Here is a 21,996-nt window from a genome sequence, read left to right on the forward strand (position 1 = left end):
GTTCTTGTTATTCAAATTATTAATATGTCTAATAAATGTCCTTGCAAAAAGATATACTTTTTGTATATACTATTTTATATACTACTTTTTGTACACACTATTTTTATTTAACAACCAATAACAACAGTATATTATATCATAGTAAAAATTCTATAATAATAAATATGATATATAACAAATATGGCACAATTTGTACTTTTAATATATCAGGCTTATGAGATCTTATCAGAGTGGAAAATGACAGGACCTTTAAGAGAGAGGGCATGTGCAATTTCCTAAAGCTTCTTTAGGGGGCAAGTCCACTTTCACAGGTCCATCTTACCCTAATTTTTGGGACATCACTTAATGAGCTGTAATGTTATATTGTGGAAAATTCATGGAGAGCAGGGACAATGTATACATTGGGTTACGAGGGCTCATGTGTATTATAAAAGTTTATGAAAGACTATTTACTGAAACACAAAAAAGGAACAGAAATGACATGTTGAATCCCCCAATTGGGCATGTATTTATCCAGGTGCATTTACAGAAACTGGGTTTTTTGCATATGACCAAGGATAAACCCTGAAAGCAGCTCAAGTGCCTTAGGTGTCAAGAGATGTCATTGCCTTTTAGAACCACTGACTGACCTTGCTTCCAGTTTTATTTCTTATTAAATGTGTAAGACATGCATGAGTCATGCAACAGTATACCAGTGACATTTGAGTGCTTCTCCACAGCTAAACTAGGCCTATCTTTAGTGCCAGATACATTAGTCTCAACTTGGGACCATAAAATTGTCTGGACTTTAATATGCTCCAAGAAAAACATGCACAAGTTTTCATAGACCACATCTTGGTTACTGTGTTAGCTTATGAAACCAGTGCCAATTATTATCCTATATGTTTACAACAGAGACCATACTATACATGTGAAGTTTCAAGGTCATATCACAGCTCAGTTTGAAGCAAGTTGAGTACTTGTGAAGGGAATACAGCAAACAGCAAGCTATAACTTTAATGTCCAGGGAGAAAATTCCATCTGACACCACCCACAAAATATCACTGATGAAACATCTTGAGCATTGTCTTATATTAACTATTTCTTGAGGAAAAAGGGTCACCACCTATACCCTTTTTATTCACTTTTTGTACTACATTTGAAGTCCTGAAGCTAGCATCGGGGCATGTTATCTAACTAAAGGGGTTTGAAGCATTACATTTTTTCATTAACCATAACTTGATACCATTTGTTAATGTAATTCACAAGATATTTAATTCATAATTCTCACATTCGTCTTCCTGGTTCTATCCATACAGTGGCATACAGTTACACCTTTTTTCCTGTATTTGGCATATTCCTCATGCAAAGCACAATATCCAGAATTGTTCATCAGAAATCCTGTAATTCTAAGGTCTACATTTACAGTCACAGTATGATAAGCCAAGGTTTAAGAACATTTCTTCCTACAATTAAAAACTGATCACAGATATGGAAAACGGCACCATATCTCATCCCTTACCACCTTATATCTATTCCTATTAAGAAAGCATTTTAGCACCTTTTAATTATGAATTAAATTAATATGAATTAAGGCCAGTTTTCACAAGACATTCTCAGACGTTAGCATTTGTTATTTTGGGCTTGGGGACAGTCAATTTGTTTAATGTTCACAGTTCTCAAACATTAATACATAGATATACAGATACATCTATGAAACAACTCAGAACAAGAGTGTATTGAAACTATGGAATTTTTCTTCTTCTGATATACAGGACCCCATACACTAGTCTGATGAATGAGTGACAAGCAATAATGCCATCTTAAACGCTTAATCCATGATAAAAATAATTTCCCTGTTAATGATACTGGCAGATGATCATTGTTAAGATGGCAAAAATACATGACCAAATAGAGCAGGACATCTGCTGAGTGAAGACAAATCTCGCTATATAAAAAAGCAGAAGTGACCTCCCTTGGGGAGTGACTGCTACCCTGGAAAGGTGAGTGAGATGTGGTGTAATGCTGCTACAGATTCAGATTCAGCCTACATATTTTACAATTGATAAATATGAACCTCATTCTTGCTGCCCTTTTTTGGGTCCAAGCAGACCAATATGTACAAAATCGTGGCATGCATTTTTGATGAATTTGCATTCAAGTCAAGTATTCAAAACATGTAGCTGAATATTAGTTTTGTTAATAACAAACCTGTCCAAATGGAATTTTAATGTGACTTTCCTTGTGCTTTGTTGCGAAATACTGCATTCCACCATCTGCATTTTGAATTTAATCCACACCATTATTACACATTATTAAAATCACTGTGCTTGTATATGATACTTCGTTGGCTGAAATGTAGTGTATCACTCTACTCCAACACTATGCTTTTATATATTAAATACAACAGATAAGTGAATTATGTTTTCAGATGCATCAATGGCTTTAAAGCTATGAGTCCAAGCCCTACTTCAAAACAACAAATCTAATGCTACCATGTCTCTCTTTGTCTTAATTTCATAACATTTACAACCTCCCTGTTAACCAGGTCTAAACAATAAGGATAAGGAGCTTGTGACATTAGTGTGCTTTAACACACTATCACACTAAGATTTGAAAAACAAGGTATTTAACAGCAAACTGAACACAATGAACTGTCATTTTCAGGATTCAAACACCACCAGCGACTACCTTTCTCTTGTGGCTCCAAAAAAGGTAAATGAAGATTCCTGTATGCACAACAGTTTTTCCATAGTGAGTACAAAAAGTACAGTTCAAAAGATCTAATATAACCATAAACAATAATTTATCTGATGAATCAGAAATAAATACAGAACGACAAGACTTTGATAGTGAAGAGGAGGAAGAAAAAGTAAGTCAAAAACCACCTCCTTGGGGGTTTTTAAGGAAATGCCCACCCATTTCAGAAGAACCCCAACTTACAATGGAGAAGGTTACCTAACCTATCTGATCAAAAACGTCCTTCCAGCCCAAGACAGACCGCGAAGAACCCAGAAGATATCACACATTGTTTTTAAGATGCTTTGTATAAGCAAGCAAGATTTCAAGATGACTGGTGTTCACTTTTTCCTCTAGTGAAGCGCCATCATGAGTTCAGATGCGGAGATGGAGGTTTTTGGCCCGGCGGCCATTTACCTCCGGAAGCCAGAGAAGGAGAGGCTCGAGGCCCAGAACATACCCTTTGATGCCAAAACAGCTTACTTTGTGGCTGAACCAAAGGAGATGTACGTCAAGGGGAAACTCATCAGCAGAGAGGGGGGCAAAGCCACCGTTGAAACCCTGGATGGGCAGGTATGTACATCATCAGTTTTCCTACAAATTCAAAGTTGACCAAAATTCATTGTGATGCACTGTCTGATGGTCCATACTGGCAAAATATTTGAGAAACTCACTCAGTGAAAAAGTCTCATCATGAAAAGAAAACATGTGGAAGGAATAGATTTGACTGAGTGACATATCCAACAAATCACATTATTGACCATCCTAAATGGGATTTAAATTAAAACTGATTTGTTTGAAAGTAAAACATCTCACACAGTAGTACACCAGACAAATACTGTTTTCCATGCATCCAGAGAAAATGAGTGTTGAGGGATCAATGCATTAAGTTGACTCTTTTAAATCAGTGTCATCCATCCATGAGGAGAATTCTTCCTGAATTTCCTGAATGCCTTTGTAGTGCATAACACCTCCTTCTGTCAGTCTCTGGACACTCATGAAGACAGACTCTCGTCTAACCTTCTAACCTATTTCACAGAAATTAACGGTGAAGGAGGATGACATCCACCCAATGAACCCTCCCAAGTTCGATAAGATTGAGGACATGGCCATGATGACCCACCTCAACGAGCCCGCTGTGCTGTATAACCTCAAAGAGCGTTACGCAGCATGGATGATCTATGTAAGTTTCTCAGTTAATCCACTTTACCAGTCAATGAGCCATTGTGTCTGGTGAATATGTGCAGTAATATTGACCTCTGCTGTTTCAGACATACTCTGGGCTGTTCTGTGTCACTGTGAATCCATACAAGTGGCTTCCAGTGTACGATGCCATTGTTGTTGTTGCATACAGAGGCAAAAAGAGAATTGAGGCCCCGCCCCACATCTTCTCCATCTCTGACAATGCCTATCAGTTCATGCTGACTGGTAAGAATATCTCCTGGTGTTATAAGGTATATTAGTTACTGTGGAGAACTAATATAAAGTTCATATCAAATCACCACATGTTCTGATACTAATATGTTGTTCTGAAAAACTTCCTGAGCCATTTAACATACCATGCTTTGATGGAGGGAAAATGTGATTTCTTTTTGCAGATCGGGAAAACCAGTCCATCCTGATTACGTATGTATCATACTTATCAATAAATACACTACAACAGAAAATGGAAAAAATACACTGTGATAGTATGGATTCTAAAAATCAACTTTTGAAAAAAAAGATTAACAATTTCAAGATTTTCAAATATACTTTCTGAAAATATTATGCGTTTGTTACAAGTTGAAAATTATAAACTCCTTCATGCTCTTTTAAAAAGCATTTGAAAGAAAGTGTGTGCTGTGTGCTGTATAGAGAATGCTTCCCCTGTTTTGAAAGTTCTAAAGATTGTTTGTGTTCATCCACAGTGGAGAATCTGGTGCAGGAAAGACTGTGAACACCAAACGTGTCATCCAGTACTTTGCGACAATCGCAGTGTCTGGCCAAAAGAAAGCTGAGCCCGTACCTGGCAAGATGCAGGTCAGTCTCAAGCAATTGTGCATGTACCTCAGGAAGTAATAAGCCGCTACACATACAGAATCTGAAGTGTCTGATGTCTTCTGTAGGGATCTCTGGAGGATCAAATCATTGCAGCGAACCCCCTGCTGGAGGCTTATGGTAACGCCAAGACTGTGAGGAATGACAACTCCTCTCGTTTTGTAAGTATTTAAATGTATTTCAGGCTGGTTATAACTGACATTATTATGAAATTTGCTTTAACATCGTTTAAAGGATGCAGCATATCAGTTCCTCCTAATTTCTTAAATGTTTAGGGGAAGTTCATCAGAATTCATTTTGGAACAACAGGAAAGCTGGCTTCTGCTGATATTGAAACCTGTAAGTTCCTAAGACGACATTCAGTGTTGATCAAATATCCAATGAGCATATTAAAATATTTCCAAAATGTGAAAAAATTATACCCTACCTACAGATTTGCTGGAAAAGTCAAGAGTTACATTCCAGCTGTCAGCTGAGAGAAGCTACCACATCTTCTATCAGCTTATGACAGGCCACAAACCTGAACTGTTAGGTATGAAATCCGAAAGGTCAAGATCTTAAATATTGTAATTCAAATTTTAGGAATGTACACATTTATCATTATTTTCTCTTACAGAGGCGCTTCTGATTACCACCAACCCATATGATTACCCTATGATCAGCCAAGGAGAAATCACTGTTAAAAGCATTAATGATGTTGAGGAGTTCATAGCCACAGATGTCAGTGAGACAGATTTGCATGTTTCATTCTTTTTCCTGAAGATAACCTGTGATTTTTTATCTATAATTAACAATGACAACTTTTGTGACTGCATGCTTCAACCCATAGCAGAATAAGCATGTTACATGTTTGTCTGTATGCCAATGACTTCTGATATACCAAAATGTAAGAGATTTGCACTCTGTTTTTAGGGAACCAGTAACTAAATACTCTAATCTCAGATTTAGATAATTCAGATAAAATATGACCACTGTGTAAATGTATTTACATATTACTAATATGTAAACATTCAACCTATGTGTTCTTATGCCAACCACTCTCCAAGTACAATTGAGCTTAAGGAGGTCTAGTGTCAGGAGCTGCTTATAAAACTATATTTAATCACTTAACTATTGACTCTGCTCACTAACAGTATGTGTAAACAATATTGTTAATGCTAATAAAAAACAATGAAAACATGTTCCTATCTTGACTGCATATGTACATTCATAAGTACAGAATAAAATAGCAGTCTGCACCAGAATTAAGTATAGAACAGATCTTACTGGCAAAATATACAACTGTCAAAAGCTCATAACATGCTTCTGTTTCCAATCACACAGACTGCCATTGACATCTTGGGCTTCACTGCTGAGGAAAAGATGGGCATCTACAAGCTGACTGGTGCAGTGATGCATCATGGGAACATGAAGTTTAAGCAGAAGCAGCGTGAAGAGCAGGCTGAGCCCGATGGCACTGAGGGTATAGTTTAAGTTTTAATGTCATAAGATTTTAGTCAAAAAAAGCGCAGAAATAATCTAGGCAAAGAGGCAAGTGTCTGTCTTAATGAACGTGGATTTCAGGCCTCACTAATCAGTTTGATTTAACTGACTCTCTGTGGGATGTGTCAATTTGGCTATCACTGGTCACATCATATACATGAAGTCTTGGAATTTCATTTCATAAAAAAGAAGAAAAAAATACATTTTATATGAACTGTAAACATGTAAATCACGTTACCTGTGAGACCCAATTTTCTCATCACATACGTCAACACGCTAGATTTTTGTGCTTGGGCACCTTTCTTTGGTGCTTATAGCTCTTTTGACAAATTGTGATTACATTTATCTTCCCCTGATTTAAAAATTGTCTGAAGAGTATTTAGGATTTTAAGTGGAATCTAAAACTAGCCATTTAAAAAACAAGGGACTGCTCCTTGACACTCCTAGGTTTTTGATAGTCATGTACACTGGAACACCAGGCCCTCAACTAGAAAATAAAAATTAATTCCCCAAGACATTGAATGAAATATTCAACTACATGAGTGCATCCACTAATAGAAAGCAGGGAGAGTCAACCTTATTTCTGCAGACAGCATAAAACAGTCTCTAATGAGAAAACTCTTCTGCGTCCTGTACATATCTGAAATAATTTGAATTGATAACACCTTTGCTTCCAGAAAGAGTCATACTGGCATCTTGCAACCTTAATATATTAAAATTCAATATAAATCAATGTGATTTCTTCTCACCATATAAAGAATTTTAAAAAAATCAATGACATTGTGCCACACAATAATTGTGAGTTATGAGGTACATAAAGTGGGCTCAATGGTATCATTTACATTTCCAGTCTTTCTTTTGGACATGCAAAAATTATCGTTGATTTTTAGAGGAAGTACAATACATACTGAATTCTCTTCATTACAGAGGCAGATAAAATTTCTTACCTCATGGGCCTGAACTCAGCTGACCTGCTGAAAGCTCTGTGTTACCCCAGAGTGAAGGTCGGAAACGAGTATGTGACCAAGGGGCAGACTGTACCGCAGGTACAATACTTACATTTTAACTGTGTTCATGGTAGGTAATGTATGTAAAGATGTGTTCCTCCCCCAAATACTCTGTTGCATTTAATGACCTGATCTCTCCAGTTCTCCAGACACAGTTACTATGCCTTGCTATGCAATGGCATAGCATTACCACAAGGCATTGGCAACAAGGCTTTGCAGTTATGGAATGCCTTGCTGTATAGAATAAATTTCTTAACATCTGTTATAATAGTTTCAGGAATGTTTGATAAACTTGAAATAAAAATAACAAAGAAATATTATTTAGTTATGTGAGTTATTAGTATGTGTTGGCATATCTATTTGTTTTTTCCTCTTTGTGATTAGGTCCACAACTCTGTCATGGCTCTGTCCAAATCTGTCTATGAGAAAATGTTCTTGTGGATGGTCGTTCGCATAAACGAGATGCTGGACACAAAGCAGCCACGACAGTTCTTCATCGGTGTGCTGGATATTGCTGGATTTGAGATCTTTGATGTGAGTGGAGGATTCCATTAACATTGACTATAGTTTTGTTACATGAAACATTTTTTCTTTTCAATTTGGATCAACTTTAATTATTGTAAATTATAAATTGTAATCAGTCAACTTTCTTTTTTTTCCCAAAATTATAGTTCAACAGCCTGGAGCAGCTGTGCATCAACTTCACCAACGAGAAACTGCAACAGTTTTTCAACCACCACATGTTTGTGCTGGAACAAGAGGAGTACAAGAAGGAGGGTATTGAATGGGAGTTCATTGATTTCGGTATGGACTTGGCTGCCTGCATTGAACTCATTGAGAAGGTAAGAGTGACGCCCATTATTATTGACAGTCATAAACCTCTTCTCTTATTCTCCTGAAGCAATCTCATGTGAATATTCTGCCTACAACAGCCAATGGGCATCTTCTCCATCCTTGAAGAGGAGTGCATGTTCCCCAAGGCTTCAGACACAACCTTCAAAAACAAGCTCTATGACCAACACCTGGGCAAAGCTGCTTGCTTCCAGAAGCCCAAGCCTGCCAAAGGCAAGGCTGAGGCCCACTTCTCCCTGGTGCACTACGCTGGCACTGTGGACTACAACATTTGCGGCTGGCTGGACAAGAACAAGGACCCCCTGAACGACTCAGTCGTACAGCTGTACCAGAAGTCATCAGTCAAACTGCTGGCTCACCTGTATGCTGCCCATGCTGGTGCAGAAGGTATTGTATTGTATTTATTTCTGTGATTGGCAGAATCTCCATCCTATCTATTCACATCTGGGTAAATTTCATTTTATCTTATCACAAACACAAACTCATTGATGTAAAAGTTAGCGATACAGCTTTTCAATTAACTAAAGGAACAATTTACACTTTTCACATTTCCAGGCTTCTGGATGTCAATGTGTTTGTGGTGGTATTTTTAAAATGCTGTTAGTATAAGCATGTATTTATGATTAGTCATGCAAAATGAAGAAAATGGAAAAAGCTGTGTGGTGAAATGTTGCATTAAATATGATGTCATTGAAAAATCTTGTGTGCACAGAGGCTGGTGGTGGCAAAAAGGGCGGCAAGAAGAAGGGTGGCTCCTTCCAGACTGTGTCTGCTCTGTTCAGGGTACTGTATGCACTTCAATGCAACTGAAACCACACTTCTGTGATTAAAGTACCAATTTGATGTTGCAAAGTAAAGCACTCTTACTGTCACAACCAATTCTCTTAAAAAGCAAATGTAGAAATAATTACACATTACATGAATTTGCTCTGGAATACTAAAAACCATAAAATGATAATCAGTTGGGTTCATTTCAAGTGTTGGAAATGCAGCAGATATGAAGTGATGGGGCCAACTTAACTCTATTCACAATATGAATGAAATAAAGAAACCAAATGCTTTCCTTGTTTTACTACACCACCCTCCATCCCACAGGAGAACTTGGGCAAGCTGATGACCAACTTAAGAAGCACTCATCCTCACTTTGTGCGATGCTTGATTCCTAATGAATCAAAGACACCAGGTAGGCAATATACTCACTGTCATTCCAATAGTTTAGGTCCAAATATGAAAAACTGCAAGAAAGTGGACATGCTATGTGTAACTGGTTGATCAATCCACTTTTCTAGGGTTATCAAAAAGAATTCAGTGATGTAAACACAACTTCAGTGTGGGAGTATCCTATTCTGTACTTTTGGTACAATGTCTGAACATATAATGTGAATGTCTTCTTGTTTTCCAGGTCTCATGGAGAACTTCCTGGTCATCCACCAGTTGAGGTGTAATGGTGTGCTAGAAGGTATCAGAATCTGCAGAAAGGGCTTCCCCAGCAGAATCCTTTATGGTGACTTCAAGCAGAGGTAATTGATTCATCAAGGCTATATTACTTAACATTCATACTATGCTTGTGGACCTAGGAGCTGTAGCTTAGATACATGGAAAGAACACGTTTAAAGGCCTCTACAAATAATTTTTTTAAAAAATATAATAATATACATCCAAATTTACAAATTATTGCATTTAAAAGGAAGATTCCATTGAGGAATGTCTCAGCATATCTGCTTCATCATAATGATCATTACTTTTATTTTAGATACAAAGTATTGAATGCCAGTGTTATCCCTGAGGGACAGTTCATTGACAACAAGAAAGCTTCTGAGAAGCTCCTTGGATCCATAGATGTAGACCACACTCAATACAAGTTTGGGCACACAAAGGTATGAAACTTCTTTTTCGAGGATGTCAAAGGTACTTCTCTGAAAATTTCATAAAAAAGAAGAAAAAATACATTTTATATATATATATATATACATGTCAATCACGTCACCTGTGAGACCCGATGTTATATAATAAAAAAAGTAAAATTTTAATTATCATTAATATAAGCATCATATGTCTGGAGATTTAATAATGAGCACACTTGTAAACATTCAGTACCATGTTGTCTTTATTACAAAATGTTTTGATGATCTTAAATTCTTGTCTCAAGTTTATATATTGATAATACATTACTGCAGGTGTTCTTCAAAGCTGGTCTGTTGGGTCAGCTGGAAGAGATGCGAGATGACAAACTGGCAATACTGGTTACCATGACTCAGGCCCTGTGTCGTGGTTTCCTCATGAGAAGGGAGTTTGTCAAGATGATGGAGAGGAGGTATATAGCCTATTTTTTTCACAATTACTAATTAAAAAAGACATAAATATAGGTCCTATGGAGTAAGAAATAAGCAAAACAATATACTGAGGGTTCAATTTATTCAGGGGTCAGTACTGTACATCTTTTAAGGTAAAAAGAACAGCAAGACTTTATTTACATTATTATTCACATTCAGTTCTCTGTAGGCTGAAAGGCAGTGAATGTAAGGCAAAACATTATCAAATCTCAGTCTGAATTGATGTTTCCTGTACACCCAAAAAATCTTAAATTGATGTGTTGCAGGTTGTTTTAAAAGTGGTTGAGTGGTTCAAGGATAAAACGATTGTTTTAAAATTGTAAGCGATATGGCATAAACTTTTTTTACCCATTGTATGATTGTGATACTCCTAAAACAGGGAGTCCATATACTCCATCCAATACAACATCCGCTCATTCATGAATGTGAAACATTGGCCATGGATGAAGCTATACTTCAAGATCAAGCCACTTCTGAAGAGCGCTGAAGCTGAGAAGGAGATGGCCAACATGAAGGAAGAGTTTGAAAAGACCAAAGAAGAGCTGGCAAAGGCATTAGCCAAGAAGAAGGAGCTTGAGGAGAAAATGGTTTCTCTGCTGCAGGAAAAGAACGACCTGCAATTACAAGTAGCAGCTGTGAGTTGGTGAAAAATATAAATATGGATTCAATGTTCTCTAAATTATCAGTGGTGAAAATGAATGTACAGTAATCTAAATTAATGTCTCCTCATGCTTGAATGTTGCATTTTATTTCTGTTTTACTTATAGGAAGTTGAAAGCCTCTCTGACGCTGAGGAAAGATGTGAGGGACTCATCAAAGCTAAGATCCAGCTCGAAGCTAAACTCAAAGAGACAAATGAGAGACTGGAGGATGAGGAGGAAATCAATGCTGAGCTGACTGCCAAGAAGAGGAAGCTGGAGGATGAGTGCTCTGAGCTGAAGAAAGACATTGATGACTTAGAGCTCACCTTGGCCAAAGTGGAGAAGGAGAAACATGCCACAGAAAATAAGGTTTACAATTCATCAATGCAGTCTTTATTTGTTTTTTTTTCCACTTTACCAGTGTATTACTAACAGAGTGTGACATTAATTCATTTAGGTGAAAAACCTGACTGAAGAGATGGCCTCTCAAGATGAGAGCATTGCCAAGCTGACCAAGGAGAAGAAAGCCCTCCAAGAGGCACACCAGCAGACTCTTGATGATCTCCAGGCAGAGGAGGACAAAGTCAATACTCTGACCAAAGCCAAGACCAAGCTTGAGCAACAAGTTGATGATGTAAGTTAGCATTTACACATTTTGAGGTGTATAATTTAGGATCAATAAGAGAACAGAGAGGTTATTTGTCAAAGCAGACACATGGGGAAAGTACCAAGAGCTACTTGAAGTAGACATCACAACTCAACTGTCCGATCTATTCTGTAATGTCAAGAAAAAAGGTGATGGCTGTCAAGTTGGTTTGGACTATACTTTTAACATCTACCTTGTTATTACATGAAACAGCTGGAAGGTTCTCTGGAACAAGAGAAGAAGCTTCGCATGGACCTTGAGAGAGCCAAGAGAAAGCTTGAGGGTGATCTGAAACTGGCTCAGGAATCCATAATGGATCTGGAGAATGACAAGCAACAGTCAGAGGAGAAGATCAAAAAGTAAGACAGAATTCAAGGAAAAACAATAACAAAAAGAATGCCCAAAAAATGGAAACACTATCATAAAAATCTATATTTTTCTTCACCCACAGGAAGGACTTTGAGACAAGCCAACTTCTCAGCAAAATTGAGGATGAGCAGTCTTTGGGAGCTCAGCTTCAAAAGAAGATTAAGGAACTCCAGGTAATTTCTGAAAGGCTTGAAATTCCATGTAATAAAGCTCAACATATGTTCAACTCTAACCAATATCATTGTTCTCCATAGGCTCGTATTGAGGAGCTGGAGGAAGAAATCGAGGCTGAGCGTGCTGCTCGGGCCAAGGTTGAGAAGCAGAGAGCTGATCTCTCCAGGGAACTTGAGGAGATCAGTGAGAGGCTAGAAGAAGCTGGTGGTGCCACTGCTGCTCAGATTGAGATGAACAAGAAGCGTGAGGCTGAGTTCCAGAAGCTGCGCCGTGATCTTGAAGAGTCTACCTTGCAGCATGAGGCCACAGCTGCTGCTCTGCGCAAGAAGCAGGCCGACAGTGTTGCAGAACTGGGAGAGCAAATCGACAACCTTCAGCGTGTCAAGCAGAAGCTGGAGAAGGAGAAGAGTGAATACAAAATGGAAATTGATGACCTGTCCAGTAACATGGAGGCTGTCGCCAAATCAAAGGTATAGGAAGGGAATATTTCATAAGCACTCATCAGCAGGAGACATTTAACTTGAAATAACTGTAAATATACTTCTTGAAAGGGCAACCTTGAGAAAATGTGCCGTACCCTGGAAGACCAACTGAGTGAACTCAAGACAAAGAATGATGAGTATTTGCGCCAACTTAATGACATCAATGCACAAAAAGCAAGACTTCAAACAGAGAATGGTATGTATGTTACATCAGCCTTTTAGCTCTAATTACATCTCATACAAAAATAGTGAAGAGTTACACATAATTTTTATTTTCTCAGGTGAATTTGGTCGCCAACTGGAGGAGAAGGAGGCTCTAGTCTCTCAGCTAACAAGAAGCAAGCAAGCCTACACACAGCAGATTGAGGAACTCAAGAGGCACATTGAAGAGGAAGTCAAGGTAATACAGAACACCTGGAGTTGAGGATTATCCTTAAAATTTTGATAATCTGTCTGATTAAACTGATAAACTGTCAATGAGGTTACCCTATATTCAAGTCTTTCTGTCAACATGTTAAGTTAAAGAATGGCATTTCAGCACATGTCTTCTCATGTTAAAATGGGGTAAACTATACTATACTATAAATGAGCATCTGGTTTCCAGGATACTCCACATATACATTCAGTCCTTCTTTTTTACTATAACTCATGTGTTGCCTTCAAGGCCAAGAATGCCCTGGCCCATGGTTTGCAATCAGCACGCCATGACTGTGACCTGTTGAGGGAGCAGTATGAGGAGGAGCAGGAGGCCAAGGCTGAGCTGCAGCGTGGAATGTCCAAGGCCAACAGTGAGGTGGCTCAGTGGAGAACCAAATATGAAACTGATGCCATCCAGCGCACTGAGGAACTGGAGGAGGCCAAGTAACTTCACTCTTTACAGTATCATTGTGGATTCACTGATTATGAGAAATCGAAGATAGTTAATGAAAATGTCACTCTCTACAGGAAAAAGCTTGCCCAGCGTCTCCAGGACGCAGAGGAATCCATTGAGGCTGTGAACTCCAAGTGTGCCTCTCTGGAGAAGACCAAGCAGAGACTGCAGGGTGAAGTGGAGGATCTCATGATTGATGTGGAGAGGGCAAATGCCCAGGCTGCCAACCTTGACAAGAAGCAGAGGAACTTTGACAAGGTAAATCCAACATTCCAATATAGGGAATTATCATCTCTGCTGTGGTTACAGTTAGGTTTTACAGCATAGACTGATTTCATGGTTCATTATTAATGAATTTTATCATCACTTTTCCAGGTTCTGGCAGAATGGAAGCAGAAGTATGAGGAAGGCCAGGCAGAGCTGGAAGGGGCACAGAAAGAGGCCCGTTCTCTCAGCACTGAGCTGTTCAAGATGAAGAATTCCTATGAAGAAGCTCTGGACCACCTGGAGACCCTGAAGCGGGAGAACAAGAACCTGCAGCGTACGTACACTCAATGTAGAAAAACGTTTTGCTCAGGGTCACAGAGATGTTGTCAGATTTTGAAATTAAGGCAATACTGAGAATTAATTAAAACACCAGAAGTGTCATACATTAATGGTAGATGGAGTGTTCCCTTTGGAAATAAGGTCTTACATAACTTGTTGGTACACCTATTCATGATTCTTGAAATATTCAGGAACTGTGATGAATCTAGCTAAATATTGTAATAAATCATATATACATTAAGAGTGAACATTCCTTACAGCAATTCAATTCAGGGAATCCAAAAAATAGTAATGGATATCTAAAGTGATCAGAGATCTTTGGAAGAACTGTACTGTATTAATGTTAAGTATATTCAAAACCATAATTACCTAATCCGAATTAAATCGTTATCAAATATGTGTCCATCTAGATGAGATTTCCGACCTGACTGAACAGATTGGAGAGACTGGAAAGACCATTCATGAGCTGGAGAAGGCAAAGAAAACTGCGGAGACTGAGAAATCAGAAATTCAGACTGCTCTCGAGGAAGCAGAGGTAATCAAAGAAATTTACTAAATGGATATTTTCTGGTAATCTGAATTTGAATACTGTTGGTGACTTATTCATGAATTTTGTGTACTATTTCCTGAAGTATTTGCTAATAAATAACAAAATTACTCAGTGCTTTTCTTGCAGATCATTCTACCTGCTTTCAAACTTAAAAAAAATAAAAAGGAGACCATTTATAACTTAAGGAATGACTGTCCCAGAAACTGACATTTTTAACTCCTACTCCATCAATCGAAAGCTTTGAGCTCTTCAGTATGTATTGCAATACATATTGCTGTCTCATTCATTTTACAGGCAACACTGGAACATGAGGAGTCCAAGATTCTCCGTATTCAGCTTGAACTCAATCAGGTCAAGGGTGAAATTGACAGGAAGCTTGCAGAGAAAGATGAGGAGATGGAGCAGATCAAGAGGAACAGCCAGAGGGTGATTGAATCCATGCAGACCACTCTTGATGCTGAGGTTAGAGCCAGGAACGATGCTCTCAGAGTCAAGAAGAAGATGGAGGGAGACCTCAATGAGATGGAGATTCAGCTGAGCCACGCCAACCGCCAGGCCACTGAAGCCCTAAAACAACTGAGGAATGTCCAAGGACAGCTCAAGGTATTTGTATATTACCCATAGTTACAGGGCTGAGCTCAATGAGTTGAGTCTTTTCATACAGAATTCCTTTAATTGATCTCTCTTTCAGGATGCTCAACTGCACCTTGATGATGCAATCAGAGGACAGGAGGAGATGAAGGAGCAGGTTGCCCTGGTGGAGCGCAGGAACAACCTGATGCTGGCTGAGATAGAGGAACTGAGGGTTGCCCTGGAGCAGACAGAGAGAGGCCGCAAAGTGGCCGAGCAGGAGCTTGTCGATGCAAGCGAGCGTGTAACCCTGCTGCACTCCCAGGTGAGTACAGAAAGTCATTCCTTTATGTTTTTGTCTGATATAGGTTAAATGAGCATGACAAAGTACATCACTACATATCAAAGAAACAAAGGGTGTACGAGCTGTGACATTTATGTAGAGGATTTATTAGTAAGGCATTGCATTGTAATAACAGCTTTAATTTCTCAACTGAAAAGGTGTGCCTTATCTCTACGAACTTCTTTCCTGAGAAGGACACAGAAGAACAGAAAAGTATGTTACCTTAACCTTAATACTAAAAACAAATGCAATTTTTCAGAATACCAGCCTTATCAACACAAAAAAGAAACTGGAAAGTGACCTTGTTCAGATCCAAGGTGAAATGGATGACACCATCCAAGAAGCAAGAAATGCAGAGGAAAAAGCCAAGAAGGCTATCACTGACGTGAGTTACATTTACAGCCATTGAATTGTACAGATAAATTAATGAATTATCATCTTTTTACAGCATTAAAACCCACACAGTTAAGAGCCCTCCATTTTCTGGAAATTCCAGGCAGCCATGATGGCAGAGGAGCTGAAGAAGGAGCAGGACACCAGTGCTCACCTGGAGAGGATGAAGAAGAACCTGGAAGTCACAGTCAAGGACCTGCAGCACCGTCTGGATGAGGCTGAGAGCCTGGCCATGAAGGGTGGAAAGAAACAGCTCCAGAAACTGGAAGCAAGGGTAACCTAAACTATCCATTTAAGTTTTTCGAGGACCACATGAAACTCATGGACAGACTCTACCCAAGGGCCCAATACTCATAACCATCTGTTTATACAGCCAAGTTTCAGCTTTACTGTGACAATTATCAATACTTTTTTCTACAATTTTTTACTATTTACTTCAAGGTGCGTGAGCTGGAAAGTGAAGTTGAAGCTGAACAGAGACGTGGAGCCGATGCAGTTAAAGGTGTCCGTAAATATGAGAGGAGAGTCAAAGAGCTTACCTACCAGGTAAAAATCAACCCATCTTTACAAAATAGACTGCACTCTAGAATGACAACGCAGTACTTCTTTTAAATCATCTCTGCTCACTGTAGACTGAGGAGGACAAGAAGAACATTCACAGACTCCAAGATCTGGTGGACAAACTGCAGCTGAAAGTGAAGGCCTACAAGAGGCAGGCTGAGGAAGCGGTAAGTCTAATATTCCATGGAAAAGACTCATGTAGAACCTGAATGCAATGTAAAATGTTCTATGCGGAGGATGTGGGTAAGTTTCAGGAGTTTCATGTCATTGATTAGGTCTCAACACACTGATCTCTATCAGGATATTATTTAACTGAATCATAGCAATCTAAAGCATGTGCTTGATAATCACATATGAAGAGAATCAAATTTTAGTTTGTTTGCGTATTTCAGGAAATAATTGTGCTATATTAAGTCAATAATTAATGACTGCACAAGAAAAATAAAAAAGTCAAAGAATGAGGTTACTTTTTCCTGTTTCCCTTGGGTGTGGCTAATAAAAAAATAGTGTAAAATGTCTGACGTCTGGAAAAGGAGACATCATAAATTTGCTCTAAATCATATATCTATTGCTACACATAGTAAGTGAAATATTTCTACTCATGAATTTTTGGACTCCTCAACAGGAGGAGCAAGCCAACACTCACCTGTCCAGATACAGGAAGGTGCAGCATGAGATGGAGGAAGCTCAGGAGCGTGCCGATATCGCTGAGTCCCAGGTCAACAAGCTGAGAGCCAAGAGCCGTGATATCGGCAAGGTAGGTTATTATGTGAAAGGTTTTGTTGTCATGATATATGTTAATTTAAATGGGTAATGAGAGTTGTTGTAGGATAAAAGGAAATGATATAGTAAATGGTTCTAAATGGTCTTTCAAATTCATTTTCAGGGCAAGGAGGTTGCAGAATGAAGGTTGAGATCCAGATGAGAAGCAATAACAAGTATTCATATAATATGAATGACTTGTGAAATGTTGTAATGGTAGCAGTCAGTCAATAAAGCTAGTTCATCCTCACCTCATTTGGTATTCTAGGTTTGTCAATAATCTTTTTATCACACAAAATGAACACAACATTACTGAAAGAAACATCCATCCTCCATGTTTGCACAGACAGATGTAGCTTCATGACAGAATAATTACACACCATGTTGCCATGTTTAAATTCTTGATATCTTGCAGTGGTGTCATTTAAACACCAGCTATTTCATTTAAATGACACCACACTTTTGTGTTCCCATGAGTTCCCATGTCTAGTTTGTGTATGCTTGCCCAAGCCCGTTTCATTTCTCGCAAATCTCTTGTAAAGGTATTTTCTTTTAACCAAACCTCTTGAGTCTTGAGCTCTCTCTATATTTGGGTTCACTCTGCCCCTTGTCACATGCACTGTAAGAGACTGAGTATTGCAGCTGAGTATCAAAAGCAGATGAAACCCTACTCTTAAGTAAAACTCCCAGCACTCAGTGACACATAGCAATGTTCTGAGAGACCATGCATGTTTATGCATGGCAGAGTAATCCAAGTCAATCCATCAATCAATGCAGTGATTAAAAACATCATCTCATGTACCAGGGTATTTCTTATCCACACAAGCTATGCGTATACCTTGCTAATCCAAGTTAAATATCAATATTACATACTGTACATCCATTATCTAAAGTCACATACAGCCATGTGCATGCACTTGTATGCAACACAATTGTATGAAATCAACGATGACACAAATTAATGTGAAATGGCACTTGCCTTTCAAGTCACTTGAAGTCAACAAATCTTCAGAAATTTTATTGATCATTATGAGATAATAGGTCACTATTAGATCTGATATTCTACTGAAGCTAACTTTACAATAGGGGTGTGAGATTAAAGTGAATTGCATTTAAAGACAATTACAAACTTGCTCTACAGTTAAGCTCATAGCACTCACTGAAAAATAGCCATGTTCTGAGGGCTTAGCTGAGCAAACAGCTATATTTGTATTTGCTCCTTATAAGAACATACTTTTAAGGACAGGATATCAAATGTCACATTTCTATTGAATATATGCATCCAGATTATAACATGTTTTCACTTTTGCCAGTGTCATATCATCTTTCTCATGAAAAATAAAATCCTAAGCAATGATAAATTGCTTAGGATTTTATATAATTTATAATGTTATTATATTATAACAAAATAAAGCATAGCTTTCATCGCATTTGACTTACAGAAAACATCAAAATGTGAGAGAGGTTTTGGCCCCAAAAAGGACATTTGGATTCACATGTCAACCAGACAAGGTTACTAAAACAATTCTATAATATGAAATAATGAAATCTAATTTAAATGTGTGATTAATATTCCCTTTCCTCCTAATTTTCCCATATTACTGTGGACCCCTGACATTCCTTCACAGAACTCCAGGAGGCTGTAGACCTCAGTTTGAGATCGTCTGGCCTATATGACATTAAGAAATTCTCTCTCAATGTAGACTGCTTACATGAGATTTGATGTAATTAATTTCAGCCACCAAATCTTACTGTTGCTCTAATTATTGGGACAAACAGCATCCCAATGACTCATGTGTCAGGACAAAGGACAGATCCTTGTAAAAGACTGTCCCAGTTTAATTGGAAAGACTAGTCACCCTAGAGGTAGAGCGTTTAAAGTTGGACCTGGTTTTATTTTGATATCAATATTTTTAATGGCAGACCTACTTACAAGTGTTATCACTGACTCAGGGAAAATAAGTGTTTTACATTTGTGTGTAACTCACCCTGTTATTACTTTAGTCTGCAAATGACATTTTCAATTCCTAATTAAATATGATCTTCAAAATTGTCAACGGTTAAAATTGTCAAATCAATGCAAGCTTTTACCTGTATTTCTGTTAAAAAGCACACCCATTTTGGGGACAATATGTCTTCATGTGATAGTCTCCAAAATGGATTGTAGAGTTGATACTTTTGAAATAATGGCAACAATTTCAAACTAGTTTAATAAATTAATGACTTACAGAGCTGAGAGGCTCTCAGTTCTAAGAGACGCCATAGGAACATTCAATTACATCTCGCTGTTCTCATGATCATCATACGGCATCAGCCTGCACCAAACAGGAACTGTACCTTGGACATTCTGCTCCCCCTGAGGTTTGTAGTTTCCTGGTGTCAGTTCTCTGATGGCTCGCTGACTGAGAAGACTAGAGGATCCTTTTCAGCAGTCGTCCTGATATCTACTGGCGCCTAGACAAAATAATCTGAATGGAAACAAAACATAAAGACTATCTTTCTTGTAAAGCACCACACCAATCAGAGAATGGGACAATTCATCCCTATTTCTTCAATGTACAATATTCTCATTATGCATGCAGAGTATGCATTTCTGTGTTTGATTATCACTAAATTTGTTTTCTGAGAAGACCACCAAGGGGAACTACAACTCACATTTGTGCTGATATTTGCCATTTAAAATTGCTAGAAAATCTACCAACATCTTACAGCAAAGCAGCCTACAGTATACCTGGGATTCACTTAACAGTTGCTAAAAACATGTCAACTGAAGTGATCATCAAAATATGACGCTCTCTGTTATTTTCTGCTTGTTCAAGCCAGGTGGTGAGATTGATTGCATTAGCTTTCTATTATTAAGAAACAGTGATATTTCTATATTTTGACAGACACTTGCAAACAATAGCAATAGCATTGTAAAAATAAACCTGAAACTCACCTGCAATAGCACTCAATCATGTTGCAAACAATCTTGGAATCTTATGATTTAAAACATTTAGAAATTACTTTAGGTATTAAGTATTTTCACATAGTGGTCAGTCAGGTTCAGAGGGTCAGCATACATAACTCCTCATTTAAACATTGCATTGTTCATATTGCTAAACAATAGCATTGTTCCTATTCAAGCAATCAAGATATATGAAAAATATGTCACATTACAATTAATATCAATCTGTCATTTTGTGATTAGGAAAGCAAAACGAAATGGATATCAATGTGCTCTTGTATTTCTTTCCTAAGCATTTCAGTCCACCTTGTTTCAAGAGGAAAACCCAAATGTGCAAGGTCTGTGAATAGAGTCATGAACGGCATTACCAACATATGCAATTAATTCAAATCTATATCTAAAACCACATGGAAGATATCAAACAATATGCATATGTAAATAATTTATAACACAATATTAAAAAATGAAGAAACACTATAAACACTATGAGCAATAGCAATAAAAAATAAAAACATACATAAAATTGATACTTGTATAAAACGGATACAGTAAAATGGATACTTGCCTCCCCTAATTTTCACGATGAACTTTCCAATGATAAAAAGTCACCCATGTTTGACTGTAATACTCTTATTCAGCTAACCACACTACAGGTTATGCCAATGCAGTTCACTGTAATTTACTTTTGAAGGAAGCTTAAAATCAACTCTGCAATAAAGCTCACATCACTCAGTAACAAATAATAATGTTCTGACAACCTAGCTGACCAAGCAGCTATATTTACCCCTCACAAGAAAATACTGTTGTTGATCAGATGTCAAGTATCAAATTTTTAAAGAATGTATGAGTTCACATGATCTCATGAGTAACCACTTCAGAACTTTTTCTGCCCTTTCCTCTTTTGCCAGCTCCATATACGCTTTCCCATGAAAGTCACACTGATGATAAATCTTGTATTCAAATGCATAATTTGATCTCTTGTTCACTTCTTATTACCATAAAAGCTTGGAAAAATTCTTCAGACTGTAAGGTCAGGGTATAAACTTAGCTCAGAAACTTAGCCCTCTATGAAGCTAAAGAATTTTAACTATTTTTAGCAGTTATCTCCTGTTCTAATTGGTAACTGGGACAATGCTTATGACCTGGTTTTATGTACAATGGTATATGATACTATTATGATACCAAATACCAAATGTTTTTAATCTATATTGATTTCCTTATGATTGCTTATAGCTGTGAAAGGTGAACTTATTTATAAATGACAAACAAAGAAATCCTACTCCTGTTCTTGTTATTCAAATTATTAATATGTCTAATAAATGTCCTTGCAAAAAGATTTTTATATAACAACCAATAACAACAGTATATTATATCATAGTAAAAATTCTATAATAATAAATATGATATATAACAAATATGGCATCATCATTTGTACTTTCAGGCTTATGAGATCTTATCAGAGTGGAAAATGACAGGGCCTTTAAGAGAGAGGGCATGTGCAATTTCCTAAAGCTTCTTTAGGGGGCAATTCCACTTTCACAGGTCCATCTCACCTTAATTTTTGGGACATCACTTAATGAGTTGTAATGTTATATTGTGGAAAATTCATGGAGAGCAGGGACAATGTATACATTGGGTTACGAGGGCTCATGTGTATTATAGAAGTTTATGAAAGACTATTTTTTAACGAAACACAAAAAAGGAACAAAAAT

At 37.7% G+C, this 21,996-nt stretch overlaps 1 protein-coding gene across 1 annotated transcript; it reads left to right on the forward strand.

Moving 5' to 3' along the window:
* The first annotated feature begins 1,950 nt into the window (after positions 1-1,950).
* LOC118778835 (myosin heavy chain, fast skeletal muscle-like) lies at positions 1,951-17,587 on the forward strand. The gene is made up of 41 exons (XM_036530592.1): positions 1,951-1,982; positions 2,647-2,694; positions 3,076-3,291; positions 3,758-3,901; positions 3,990-4,146; positions 4,317-4,344; positions 4,626-4,737; positions 4,824-4,916; positions 5,031-5,094; positions 5,189-5,287; positions 5,372-5,475; positions 6,079-6,217; positions 7,165-7,283; positions 7,629-7,778; positions 7,916-8,086; positions 8,177-8,483; positions 8,809-8,879; positions 9,192-9,279; positions 9,499-9,616; positions 9,850-9,973; positions 10,274-10,410; positions 10,809-11,064; positions 11,197-11,439; positions 11,528-11,704; positions 11,930-12,075; positions 12,168-12,258; positions 12,340-12,729; positions 12,811-12,937; positions 13,023-13,141; positions 13,406-13,602; positions 13,687-13,870; positions 13,988-14,153; positions 14,569-14,693; positions 15,003-15,311; positions 15,400-15,603; positions 15,881-16,006; positions 16,118-16,288; positions 16,456-16,560; positions 16,647-16,742; positions 17,201-17,332; positions 17,462-17,587. Exons 3-41 carry the CDS (start codon positions 3,088-3,090, stop codon positions 17,480-17,482), a joined length of 5,814 nt encoding a protein of 1,937 aa, XP_036386485.1. The 5' UTR covers positions 1,951-1,982; positions 2,647-2,694; positions 3,076-3,087; the 3' UTR covers positions 17,483-17,587.
* Positions 17,588-21,996: the final 4,409 nt, after the last annotated feature.

The sequence above is a fragment of the Megalops cyprinoides genome, chromosome 6 (genome assembly GCF_013368585.1).
Source record: "Megalops cyprinoides isolate fMegCyp1 chromosome 6, fMegCyp1.pri, whole genome shotgun sequence".
Lineage (NCBI taxonomy): Eukaryota > Metazoa > Chordata > Actinopteri > Elopiformes > Megalopidae > Megalops > Megalops cyprinoides.

What these genes read in the sequence shown, in the direction of transcription:
- LOC118778835 (XM_036530592.1), top strand. Translation starts at nt 3,088, where the DNA reads ATGAGTTCAGATGCGGAGATGGAGGTTTTTGGCCCGGCGGCCATTTAC. An exon ending in ATGACAACTCCTCTCGTTTT is followed by an intron (nt 4,917 to 5,030) that starts GTAAGTATTTAA and finishes TTAAATGTTTAG; the next exon opens with GGGAAGTTCATCAGAATTCA. An exon ending in AGAAGATTAAGGAACTCCAG is followed by an intron (nt 12,259 to 12,339) that starts GTAATTTCTGAA and finishes TGTTCTCCATAG; the next exon opens with GCTCGTATTGAGGAGCTGGA.